This window comes from Diospyros lotus, unplaced genomic scaffold, assembly GCF_014633365.1.
Source record: "Diospyros lotus cultivar Yz01 unplaced genomic scaffold, ASM1463336v1 superscaf1, whole genome shotgun sequence".
NCBI classification, from domain to species: Eukaryota; Viridiplantae; Streptophyta; class Magnoliopsida; order Ericales; family Ebenaceae; genus Diospyros; species Diospyros lotus.
Window position 1 is genome coordinate 3234300 of NW_026267104.1, and position 13110 is coordinate 3247409.

At 38.4% G+C, this 13110-nt stretch overlaps 3 protein-coding genes and 1 non-coding gene across 7 annotated transcripts; 2 read left to right on the forward strand and 2 right to left on the reverse strand.

Annotated features, from left to right (window-relative positions):
• The first annotated feature begins 1845 nt into the window (after positions 1-1845).
• Positions 1846-4455, forward strand: LOC127792893 (60S ribosomal protein L34-like). Its single transcript, XM_052323539.1, has 4 exons — positions 1846-2040; positions 2226-2305; positions 3833-3942; positions 4139-4455. The coding sequence occupies exons 1-4, from the start codon at positions 1962-1964 to the stop codon at positions 4230-4232; spliced, it is 363 nt and encodes a 120-aa protein (XP_052179499.1). The 5' UTR covers positions 1846-1961; the 3' UTR covers positions 4233-4455.
• An 825-nt stretch (positions 4456-5280) lies between these two features.
• Positions 5281-5361, reverse strand: TRNAL-CAG (transfer RNA leucine (anticodon CAG)). The gene has a single exon. It is a non-coding gene; the product is annotated as a tRNA-Leu (tRNA).
• A 648-nt stretch (positions 5362-6009) lies between these two features.
• On the forward strand, positions 6010-8792 carry LOC127792890 (pentatricopeptide repeat-containing protein At1g74600, chloroplastic). The gene has a single exon (XM_052323532.1). It carries the CDS (start codon positions 6114-6116, stop codon positions 8790-8792), a length of 2679 nt encoding a protein of 892 aa, XP_052179492.1. The 5' UTR covers positions 6010-6113.
• A 252-nt stretch (positions 8793-9044) lies between these two features.
• LOC127792891 (putative pentatricopeptide repeat-containing protein At1g74580) lies at positions 9045-13057 on the reverse strand. Of its 4 annotated transcripts, XM_052323534.1 has the most exons (5): positions 12855-13057; positions 10138-12588; positions 9888-10037; positions 9614-9786; positions 9045-9515 (listed from the first exon to the last, which is right to left on the reverse strand). In XM_052323534.1, the coding sequence occupies exon 2, from the start codon at positions 12575-12577 to the stop codon at positions 10289-10291; it is 2289 nt and encodes a 762-aa protein (XP_052179494.1). In that variant the 5' UTR covers positions 12578-12588; positions 12855-13057; the 3' UTR covers positions 9045-9515; positions 9614-9786; positions 9888-10037; positions 10138-10288. The 4 variants fall into 4 exon arrangements, with proteins under 4 accessions (XP_052179494.1, XP_052179497.1, XP_052179493.1 ...); XM_052323537.1 differs by lacking the exon at positions 9045-9515 and having other exon boundaries at positions 9558-9786; positions 12876-13057; XM_052323533.1 differs by lacking the exon at positions 9045-9515 and having other exon boundaries at positions 9558-9786.
• Positions 13058-13110: the final 53 nt, after the last annotated feature.

Genomic DNA, 13110 nt, shown 5'->3' on the forward strand with positions numbered 1-13110 from the left:
TTGATAATAAATGCATTAATAAACTTTTTTCTTTCTGTGGCTTCGTGACTACTGAAATTAGATTGATTATCCGTTTCAAATTGATGCCTTGGTGGGACTACAACCGTGCTTTCTACGATATCCTCTGGAATTTTTCTTGCAAGGCTAGGCTATTGTAACTTTATTTTGCCCGCCCACACCCATGCCATTGCTATTGGCAACCCTCAACCTCGATCAACATCATCGCCAGCCACTAGTGCTATCGTTGACCCGTTGCCTGCCTGCTAATTACATTCATTGTTGGCGACTACTTGCCTCCCACACTGCTAGCCCAGTTATGTGATAGGGTTTTAACCAAGCGCTTGTAAATCACATGCACGCATTTGAGATTTCATGTGTGTTATAGGATCAAAATTGAAACTTTAAAGGCATGATAGATCTCCATTCAAAGTTCAAGGGCACAAACACGGCTATTAAACAAAACTCGTGTGCCAAACTTATTTTATTTATAATTTTATTTAAAAATATCCAATAAAATTTGTATTTAATTTTTTAAATATGTGACGAGAGACCCTCACCTTTAAGTATTATTAATCATACTTGAAACTTTCCTGGCCCATCTAAAAAATTCTGCGAATAAAATGGTACTTTGTTTTTTACTGACCACAGAATATTAATTCATAAGTCTGGCCGACGAAAACCACTAGAGACCCTAAGAAGAAGTCAAGACTGAGGAGGACCACCGCCTCACACGATGCGATGGTTAGCCACGTTTTAAGCATAGAAACCAAATAATAAGTGCCTAATTTTGCTGTTAATTTCATGTGTTCATTTAATTATGTGCTTTGAGTTTTATTTTCATTTTCTGTTAAATGGGCATGGACATCAAATCTAATTAATTTTGGGGTCCCTTTAGTCTGCTTAGGAATGGAAACAATGCTGACTTTTTGGAATTTAAGCATGCTTTTCAAATTGATGGATGGGTGACACTAGCAACCAAAATATCTCATCTTCATTTTGTTCGCTGCAGAACTGTGACGAATTTGGTTGCACGAATCTATCGATCGACGAAGGCCAATGTCTGCAAGATGGTCCATTACTTGTCCAAATCCACTGGAAAACAAGCAAAATCTCGGCAATAAATTGACAACGCGCGCTTGCCACTCCTCTCTCGAATCGTGCTTCTTTTATATGGCGTGAGAACTTTGATTTGTATTTTCAATGAAGATATGCATACCACACGAATTTAGTTAAAAAAATAATTCAAAACTAGGGGATAAGTTGAAGTGAGAATAGATTTTCAAACAAATTTTGAGAAAAAACAAATTTATTATATGATTTGTTTCCACTAAAATTGCTATAAGATTAATGATAAAAGATGTGGTGATTTATCAATACCATGATGATGAAAATCTTCCCATCTATATTCATTGAATAAAATGAGCGGTCACATTCCAAATTAGGTGCAAATTAAAACAACTCTATTTCAACCCTCATAATAAAGTGGCGGTACTGGTATGTATCCGTGGATTTGCCTAAATCCAGGAGGTTTTAGAGATTATTATTTTGTCCATGCAGTTTGCTTTGTTGACAACAACGTTTGACACTTCCAACCCTTAGAAAATGCCTTCCTTGCTTTGCTTGCATAGGATAGAATTATTATTTCTCGTACTAGACTCTGGAGCAATAGCAATGGGCAGAGGCCCAGCCCACGTACCTGAGTGAGCCATTACAAAACCCTTGTCAGCGGCCCACAGTGTTATTGTGGCAGCAAGCAAGCCCACAAAATTGTTATCTGGGTGGTTCAGCTAAACATGACAATTAGCCAATCTGAATCTCCATCGTCGAGGAGAGTCCACTAGACCCGTCTGATCTAGGGCATTTGAGATGTTCTAGGGTTTTAATACGATAACTCCGCGTCGCCTCGTACTCTCTGTTTGAGCCTCCATTCACCGAGAGAGAGAGCTTGAAGTCTCGCGAAGATGGTGCAGCGTCTCACGTACCGCAAACGCCATAGCTACGCCACCAAGTCGAACCAGCACAGGGTCGTCAAAACCCCTGGTTTGTATATTACATGAATGCATTTATTTTTATAATGTTTTTGATTCATTTAGTTTGATGAAGATCTGTTTGGTTTTGGATGCTAGTATGGCGATTTATTGATTTATGTTTGCTTACAACCTGTGTATTTCCATGGACGTTCTATTGTGATATTTATTTCGTCTGGCCCTAGTTGGGATCACCAGGTGGAAGGTTGGTGTACCAGAGTACTAAGAAGCGAGCAAGTGGACCTAAATGCCCCGTCACTGGAAAGAGAATTCAAGGGGTATGCTTTCTGTTATTTCATATTTTTAACTTCATGGTGGTGCATTTGGTTAGAGCTTGTTTTCGTACTTCAGAACCTCCCATTTTCTGTGGAGTTTCATGTTTGTTTATTGATGTCTTGAGATTTAGCATTCTGTCATGAGTTTCATTTTCTCCCGTAAACATATAGTTCAACTCAAACTACTTGTTGAAACAAAACTTATATACAGAATGTAGCTGCGGCACTGTTTTTCACTCAGATGCCTCAGCAGAACATTCCTTTAGAATTTCCTCGTCTTCCTACTTGCAATGCAATATTCCAACTTACATTCTATGAAATTGGGTGGAAATTTCAGGCTCAGAACTATAGTATTGAAGGATAACATTAATGACTGCTTTCTGGAAACTACTTATGTGGAATTTTCTGGAAAAAGGACTGCTTTCTTTCAAATTTCCAAACCAATTGGCTTCGTTAATTTCCAATAATTGTTGCTCCAGTTGGCGAGCAATGCACAGGTTCCTTCCTGTTGCAGTGCTACTTGTTGGTTGAAGTCATTAATGAAACCAAATACTTATGTTTGTTGCGGGACTTCTGTTCGGTATTGCTTACTTAGGTTACAGTTTGTCTTAACTTCTTTTACATCAGAGGCATACTATTTAAAATACTGAGCCCATATAATGTTAGGGTCTGTTTGATGAAGTTTTAAGTTTTTAATTCCTCTCTCTCTCTCTCTCGCTTGCGCTTGCTCGCGTTCTTGTGCAATGCAAGTCTTCAGTTATCTTTTCATTGAACAGGAAAGAAATCTGACCATGCTTGATAACTTTGGCTTGTTTTCAATTTTATATCTGATTTTGTCCCACCTCTCGTGCCCCCGCATTTATTTTGTTTTCTTGCCACTGGTGTTATAGTCACTGGAGTTTGGGGACTTTTCCAGACTCCAGCCATGCCACCTGGGGTTGTTGCTGGACTTCCAGACCGGCCTATACAGTTCCCAGCATGCCCATGACCTGCTTGGGGGGGGGGGGGGGTGTGTGCCTTAAGTCCAATGATTCCTCCAGAAACTGAGGTCACCAGCAACAGCAAGGATAAAGGAAAATGTAATGAAAAATGTTAAAATTTTCTTGGTTTCATTTTCTAAAGTTCTATAAATTTTTGAAAACAAAAACAAGTGCTAAGTTCATTTTTCGGTTTTGTTTTCAAAATAATGAAAACAAAATTATATAACTGGGAACTAAAAAAACTACCAGACAGGCCCTTCTATCTGTTGGCAATAGTATACCACACCTCTTATTTGTTTGCTTTCACATAATTCTTAGTGGTAAAATTTTACGATTTTAATTGCTTTTGTTGTGTTTAGCCTCAGTTTAGCAGAGGGATGTCAAGTCTGCTAATATTGTTTGTTCCTGGGCAATTTACTTTTCGCAATATGAAGTTGGATTCGGAAATCCGAAGCTGTAAAATGGCAATTACCTTTAGTTATCAAGTCCTAATCCACTGGGTATGTATGGCCATATGGTTGCTTTAAATCTCAGTTCCTTTCAAATGTAGATTCCACACCTGAGACCTGCTGAGTACAAGAGATCCAGGCTACCGAGGAACAGGAGGACTGTCAACCGTGCCTATGGTGGTGTATTATCTGGTGGTGCTGTCAGGGAGAGGTTTGTTCGCGTGAACATTTATATTTGATCTGTAACTATTACAAGTACATAAATCATGACTGTTTTCTATGATGTGTTAAAAGGCTATTTGATTTTAGAACGACCTTCTTTTGGTTATTATTATTATTCAAATTTCTGATTATCCGTTTGAAACCACTTGTAACCTAAATTTCATGACTGCCCCTCTGTTTTTCAGGATCATCCGAGCCTTTTTGGTGGAAGAACAAAAGATCGTGAAGAAAGTATTGAAGATTCAGAAGGCTAAAGAAAAGCAGGCTGCAAGGAGCTAAAGAGTGAAACATTTAGAAAACTTAAGTTAATGTGCTTGAAAGAAATTTTGACTTTGACGTGTGGTTATTATTCGTGCACTATTTACTATGAGGTGATTGTTTTTGAATTTGAATGAGCATTTTCGTTGGTTGACGATTTCTCATTTGAATCTTGAATTGAATGACCTGTATTATATTTGCTTATTTGAAGGTGAATCTTAGTTTTGTTGTTAGATCAGCCAAACTTCAAGATCAAGATATGCAGCTTTACCTTCTTTAATTGATCAGTTGATGTTTACTTATTTTAGTTGATCAACTGATTGTGGTGGAGTAAAAATTGGAAACTTTATCAGTTCCTTGTTCTGCTCGTTCAGAAGATGAAGTTTTCACCAAAGAATATTAAATGCGTTGTGTTCTGAATATTTAAGCTTTTGTAATGTGCATCGTTGGTCTGCAAAATGAATCCCTATTTGTAGTAGTATTAGGGCATTCTCTACACAATTTTCAAATGCCAGATATATTAGCAAATTAACCCCTTTTGTGCGGAGTCCTGATGTTTTGCAATGTTTTAAACCGACCTTGGCCCTGTTCAAGTACCAAATTAATGTGGGATCAATGTTTGGATGAAATGCCCCTCCTCCTACACCAACAGTATGACCTTGTTTGGCTGTGTTTCCTTATGACAGAAAAACGCATTAATCTGTTTCTACACTTAATTTGTATTTTTTGGCTCACAAGTCATTGTATAACGGTGCTTTCTTATGAGAGTCAGAACAAAGTTTTATTGAGAAGTGTCAATTTGACGCAAAATAATGTCTAAAAATTCTTATTTGTGGATTTGGTTATACCCAAAAAATTAAAAGACTATAGTTATAACTCATGTAATCCTTATTACAGGTGAAAAGCATACTTTTGAAATGGGACAATAGCAATGCCACCAAAAGGGTGAAAATGCTAGAGCTGTTGCCTGTACCGCGTCACAAACATTCTTGGTTAAATTGACGAAGCACGAGACAAGTAAGTTTTCATCGCATAATAATAAAAGTAAGAAAAAACAACTGGATGTATTTGTCAAGAATGGGATTCGAACCCATGCCCTTTCGGACCAGTACCTGAAACTGGCGCCTTAGACCAACTCGGCCATCTTGACGTTGGTACTTACTTTTGTAAATAATAATTTTTAGCTTTAGTTTTAGTTTTAGTTTTTGCTTTCAAATGGCAATCAAACATAAAATATATAATTTAGCTACTTAACATTTGAAAACACTTTTACCCATACAATAGTTTCCGATTAATGTCATTAATTCTGCTTTTGCAGAAATTACTTGTGTTCATGAATTTTATTTCCTACTTCTTCGCAACTAAATACACCAATGATAAATTCAATACTTTATTCATAGACCTAATAACAAATATGTTAAGATAATGTTTATGTAAATTAGAAAAAATAAAATATGAAAAATATTTATTAAATTTATTTGATGACATTTGAAAAAGAAATTATATGATTTTTTATCTAAATTTTTTCACATAAATTTATTTTTTCTTTCTCATGATAAATTTATCTTAATTTTTACAAATAAAAAAAAAATCACGCAGGTATCTTTTAATGTATTTTAAAAAATTTAATAAAAATTTTAAAATACTTTTAAAACTTATTTTAATAATTTTATATCTTGATCCATTATTAATCATCCTAACCTCACATTACTCTTTTTAACAAACACTATATAAAAAAATATATCTTTTCAGGGCAAAATCTACGCTATAAAAGACCATTCCTCCAGGCCCCCGTCCTCCTGCAGGCCGTTGCTAACCATTTTAAGTGCAGTTTCCCGCGCCGTTCAAAGCCATCCACTCTGATCTTTCTCCTCTTGTTAAAACCCAAATCCAAATGGCCAAATGAATTATGTCCTCAATCCAAATCTTCAAACCAAATTCTTAGTTCTCGGCCGTAAATTTGCTTCATCCCTTGCTTTAGTTAGAGACCCATCAAATTTTCGTGAAGGGCGTGAGCCGACACTGTCTCCTCTGGACCCTCCTCGCTTCTTCAATGATTGGATCAATTCGAGGAAGTCCAACGTCGCGGAGGTCAAAGCCGCACACGCCCACTTCCTAAAAAGTATTACCTTCCATTCTGACATATTTCTCGCGAAATCTTTCGTTGATTTTTACTGTAAATTTGGTCAGATGGTTTATGCAGTTAGGGTGTTTGAACAAATTCCTGACCCGTCTACCGATACTCGGAATATCCTGATTTCGGGCTACAATCAGAATTTGTTGTTCAGGGATTCATGGAGAACATTTTGTGAGATGTATTCCTTTGGTTTTGAGCCCAATCAGTTCACGTATGGGAGTATTCTTTCAGCTTGTGGTGGCCTGCAATCTCCTTTATGTGGAAAACTGGTTTACTCGGTTGCAATGAAGAATGGTTTCTTTTCAAATGGTTACGTCCGGGCGGGAATGGTAGATTTGTTTGCCAAATGTGGTAGTCTAGACGAAGCTTTGAGCGTGTTTTATGATGTTTCATGCCACAATGTAGTTTGTTGGAATGCTATAATTTCAGGGGCGGTTAAGAATAAGGAGAACTGGGTTGCTTTAGGTCTGTTTTCCCAAATGTCTCGTGCGTTTTTAATGCCTAATAGTTTTACATTTTCGAGCATTTTGACTGCTTGTGCTGCACTTGAAGAGTTTCAGCTCGGTAAAGGGGTTCAGGCGTGGGTCATTAAGTGTGGTGCAGAAGATGATGTTTTTGTGGGGACTGCTGTTGTTGATTTCTATGCCAAAAGTGGAGATATGGATGGGGCTTTAAAAGAATTTTTGCGGATGCCAGTCTGCAATGTGGTTTCATGGACTGCCATGATTTCTGGTTTTGTTCGTAAGGGCGATTCTATTTCTGCCCTTCAATTCTTTAAACAAATGGTGAAAATGAAGGAAGAGATAAATAGCTACACTGTTACAAGTATCCTTACCGCTTGTGCTGACCCAGCTATGGTTAAAGAGGCAATCCAGATCCATGGGTGGATTTTTAAAACTGAGTTTTACTTTGATTCAACGGTCAAGGCTTCTTTGATGAATATGTACTCAAAGATAGGAGAAATTGATTTATGTGAGATGGCATTTAGGGAGAGAGAGGATTTAGGGCACTTAGGTATATGGGCTCTTGTTATATCAGCATTGGCCCAGAATAATAGATGTGGGAGGGCAATAGAAATGTTCCAGAGGATGTATGATGAGGGTCTGAGACCTGATAAATTTTGTACCTCTAGTATCTTAAGTATTATTGATTCTTTAAATTTAGGGAGACAAATCCATTGTTATACCCTTAAATCTGGGTTAGTCTTTGATGTTTCTGTAGCTAGTTCTCTTTTCACAATGTACTCAAAGGGCGGCAGTTTAGTCGAGTCCTATGAAGTTTTTCAGCAAATTGTGGAGAAGGATAATGTTTCATGGGCGTCAATGATTGCTGGTTTTGCAGAGCATGGGCACGCAGACCAAGGAATTAAATTGTTTAGGAAGATGCTGTTTGAAGAGACGAAGCCCGATGAAATGAGTTTAACTGCTGTTTTGACTGCATGTTCTGCTCTTCATTCTCTGAATACGGGCAAGCAAGTTCATGGGTATGCTGTTCGTGGTGGAGTTGGTAAGAAGACATTCTGTGGTGCTCTAGTGAACATGTATTCCAAATGCGGCGCCTTAGATACAGCAAGGAAGGTATTTGACATGATGCCTGTGAAGGACCAGGTCTCCTGCTCCTCACTGGTTTCGGGGCATGCCCAAAACGACCGTATGGAAGAGGCACTTGCGCTATTTCGTGAAATGCAGATGGGTGATTTGGAAGTTGATTCGTTCACACTGTCATCTGTTATTGGATCTGTCTCTGTTGTAAATAGGGTTGGCATTGGTACCCAATTGCATGCGCTTGTCGCAAAAATCGGTTTACAATCAGAAGCTTCAGTGGGTAGTTCACTAGTAATGATGTATTCAAAGGGTGGGAGCATCGACAATTGCCAAAGAGCATTCGAACAGATTAAGAAGCCGGACGTGGTCAGTTGGACATCAATGATTTCGAGCTACGCTCAGCATGGAAGAGGTGCAGAGGCATTAAGAATTTATGAGCTTATGAGGCAATCAGGAACCAAACCTGATTCAGTGACTTTTGTGGGTGTCCTATCTGCTTGTAGCCGTAGTGGCTTGGTGGAAGAAGGCTATTTGCATCTCAACTCAATGGTCAGGGATCATGGAATTCAGCCTGGTTATCGTCATTATGCGTGTATGGTAGATCTTCTTGGCAGATCAGGAAGATTGAAGGAGGCTGAAAGTTTTATTTACAGTATGCCCATCAAACCTGATGCTTTGATATGGGGAACGTTGCTTGCTGCCTGCAAAATGCATGGAGATTTTGAACTTGGAAGGCTTGCAGCCAGAAAGATTTTTGAACTGGAGCCATGTGATGCTGGTGCTTTTGTGTCTTTCTCAAACATTCTTGCTGATGTTGGCCAGTGGGAAGAAGTCCTAAAGGTCAGGGACAGGATGAAAGGAACTGGGATGATGAAAGATCCGGGCTGGAGTTCTGTATGAGATGAGTCCCGCCTCTATGGTAAATCATAATAGCTAGTTTTTGATATTTTGCTTCAATGCATTTGCAAAGGTTCCACATTATAATTATTTAGACATCAGCTTCAATTTTTAGGAGATTTTGTAGGTAAGCTGTTATTGTTAAATTGTGAATTATAAATTTCCTTTTCATTTTTCATAGAATTTTGAGGCCCAAAATATGTATGCATGCCAATTGTATGCATGATGATCAGATGAGTATTTGTAAAAATAGATCAGATTTTCACTTCAGCTCCTTACTATGTAGAAGCAAGCATTCTGCGTCTTGATAAAATGACAATGAGGAAAAGGGGAAAAAGAGGCTGGGTGATTGTAATTTTGTTTGTGAAAAAAATGAAAAAGAATGCATACAAATCTACGTATAAAATTGCATATAGAACTGATTTATAAAGCTAGAGTAGAACTACGTATCAAAACGACCATCCCCAACCCTTAAAAAATGCACCTTTATTCTCATGTGCTTTCCTACCAAACTGCAAAATAGCCACTCCCGAATTGTTTGGGCTCCATCATCTACCCGCACCAGCCTCATTGTCTCATCTTTCCAGAAAACTGCAAACAGACCATAACATGACCACTGATCTACTTGCTTCAAATGCATACAAACGCGATGCTCTCTCCAAACCTCGCAAAGCAAAGCGGGATGCTCTAAATTCTCACATGCTTTCCTATCAAACTGCAGAACAGCTATTCCCAAATAGTTTTGCCATGAAAAGTGGAATCGATTAGTACACAAAAGAAACCTAACAAAGAAAATCAAACATCAACTTGAAGTCTTTCTTTACATGCGTGATTCTGTAAATAAGAAGCATGTTTAGCTATATCGTCTTTATTCATGAGCAGTTTGTTCTTGATCTGCATATAGCTCAATTAGAACAATAATCCTGACAGGATGAGTAGTTAATTTCTTCAGCAACCAATGGACAAATCCCCAGGCTTGCCTGATACTATGGCCAATCTGTTAGACATGACAAGTCATCAAATTATGAGATTTAAAATCAAACTTGACACAAACAAGTTCAACATTTAAAGTACACTATCACCCTAATGAAAGTCTACCTGCATTCCTTTGAATGACTTGAATGAGCCCTTTTATCTTTGCCACTTAAAATATGGTTTGAGTTTCAGCAGATGTCAACACTTGTTAGAATGCCACTCAGCAACAGCAGCCGTTCTGCTGGTTGAAGTATCTCTTTTGGCTTTGCCGAGCTGTTGACCAGCCAAAGAGAGGATGTACATATGGCAGAGAATGGTATGAATAATACAGTAAATACATTTATGACAATAATATTGAACAGTGCAGGACTACCTTTCCATGACACGGCGATGTTGGATTAGATGCAACTCGAGCTTAATATCCCACAACTTCATACTCCATGCACTTGCCGTTACTTTCAGTCCTGGAAAGTGAAAAATCCATTTTCGTTACCCATACCATAAAAGAGTATCTCTTTCTATGATCACAAGAATAGCTTCTTGGAAGCTTTCTTTAGTGACTTCTTATCCCTAATGCCATCATATAGAAGTTCATATGCATAATAAGTTATATGACTCTTCTTCAACAAGTCTTCCACAACAATCTTCGGTGCTGCTATCTCCTTCTTATCAGCCTCAAAAATTGTGTTCACAATATCTGGGACAATACCCTTACGCACCATAAGGTGTACTATACCAACTGCCTCATATATTCTATGCTTCACGCACAGGCAATTTATTACATGTCCGAAGGTTGTCAATGATGGAATGAACCCCTTCTCAATCTTTTTGAGAAGAAAATTATACCCAGAATCAACATTATCAGTTTTGCAGAAACCATCAATCATGACACGGTAAGTGTAATGATCCGGGGGGCTTCCGTTTTCAATCATCTCATAGAATAGCTTTTCTGCCACATCCATGCGTAACTTCTCAGAAAATGCATTGATCATAATATTGTATGTTGCAGTCGTATGAGAAGACTTATATTGTTGTTTCATCCTTCTAAACAACTGATAGGCCCCGTTCACATCCCCATTCTCACAGAAACCATTAATTAGAGTGCCAAAACATACAACATCAACAGTGAGATTCTTGTTCTCCATTTCCTCAAGCAAGCTCTTAGCTTCTACTAATTTCCGAGCTTTACACAGGCTCTCTATGAGTATATTATAGGTGATAATGTTGGGAACGCAGCCCTTCTCCACCATTGCTGCAAAAGTTTCCATAACATCATCAGATTTTGCAGTTTTGCAGATGCCATTCAAGACTGAGTTATATGTAACTACATCGGGAAGAACACCATGGTCCCACATACTGCCGATTATCTCAAGTGCACTGTCCATCTTCAACTGTTTACAGTAACCATCAATCAGTGTGTTGAAGGTAAAAATGTCAGGAATGAAACCTTTCTCCATAGCATCATTCATGATGTTATGGGCATCAGATACACAGCCCATCTTGCACAGCCCATTTACAACTAAATTATAAGTCCATATATCAGGGTTGCAACCTTTTGCTGGCATCTCATTCATCAGCTGCAAGGCTTGTAAAATTAGTCCGTGCTTGGACAACCCTTTAATTAATGTGTTGTAGATAATAGTATTAGGCTTTAATCCTTTACTCAGTGCCCCATTAAACACATTCACTGCCCTGTCAATGTCACCATCTTGGCATAACCCATTAATTAGGGAGCAGTATGTAAATCCATCAGGCACAAATCCCTTGAAAGCTGCACTATTAAGAATTTTGTATGCATTTTGTACCATACCCAATTTGCAGTATCCATCAATAATGGTATTATAAGTGAAAGCATCAGGCTGAAAACCTTCGTTCACCATTTTCTGCAAATAGCTCTCAGCTTCTGCAACCTTAAAGTTCTTGGACAAGCCACAAATAAGTGTGTTATATGTGACAACATCAGCACTTAAACCTTCCCTCATCACACCATCAACCATGTTGGCGGCCTCCCGTAGCAGGCCCTTTCTACAAAGGCCTTGAATTAAAATGTTGAAAGTAAACAAATTTGGAGATACTCCTCTTTTCAAAACCTTGTCTAGAAGTCTTTCACTTTCTTGGACACCCCCCTTCTTTCCAAGCGTGTGTATTAGCTTGTTAAATGTGGTAATGTCGGGACAAATTCCAATGCTAAGCATTTCATCAAACAACTCATATGCTTCAGCTTGGAAATTTTCTTCATATAATCCGCCCACTATTATGCAGTAAGCAACTGCATTGAGTTCAATGCCGTGGGAAGGCATGTTCTTGAGGAGCCTCACAGCCGCATGCGGCCTACTTGTCCTGCAAAAGGATTTTATCCTAATCGCGAATGTGTACCCATCAGGACCAATCCCCTTATCTATCATTCTCATATACACTTTGTGGGCTTGATTAAAATACCCAAATTCAATCAATATATTCATAATTGCATTGTATGATTGAACAGAAGGCTCACATTTGTAAAAATCCATCCTCTCAAACACATCAACTGCCTCTTGAACCTTCCCTTTTCTACCGTAATTCTTCATTGCTCCTATATAAACACCTTCCAACAAACTACTATTTATATTCACTCTCATTTCTGCAAGAACACGTTCCATCGCCTCGAACTCCCCGTGAAAGCCAAGCTTCTCAATCATGCATTTGTATGTTAACAAATTATGCCTGAAACCTTCTTCAGTTTTGACTGAATTGAACATTTCCAGTGCCCTCAGTGGGTTCTTCTGATATTTCACTACAGCAGCTACATGTTTAGGAAGTAAAGCTGGGCACATCCCAAACAAACCTAGAAAATTCCCTCAACCCAGTAAATCAATACAAGTTTTGTCAACAAACTCTTCATTTATACAACAAAATCGAATGCTAGAGCAAGAAAAGAGAACCCAGAAGAAATAACCGTTCAAAACACAGCTTATATAACATCAATACGTAAACACAGCTTATATGACATCAATACATGGAGGGAAAAATGGCCTAAATCATAGAACCTGAACAAAAATATCAAACCCAGAATGAAATTTCTTGTAAGAGCAAACCAACGAACTGGAATACCTGAAAAGGTTGAGGCTTTACCGGAGATTGAAAGTTAAGCACTTGCAGCAGGGAGACTCGAATGGTGGCATTACAGAGGATAATAGAGAGCCTTACGTATCGTCGAACATTTGATTTCGGCCATGATCAGGAAGACGCTACCTCTTATCGGACGGCGTTGATCTTTTCTTATAAGAGACGTAGGTTTAACTCATAGCCCGACGTTGCAGGATACCCCAATGTCCACCAAAACTCTTGGGTTGGGTCCACTTATGTA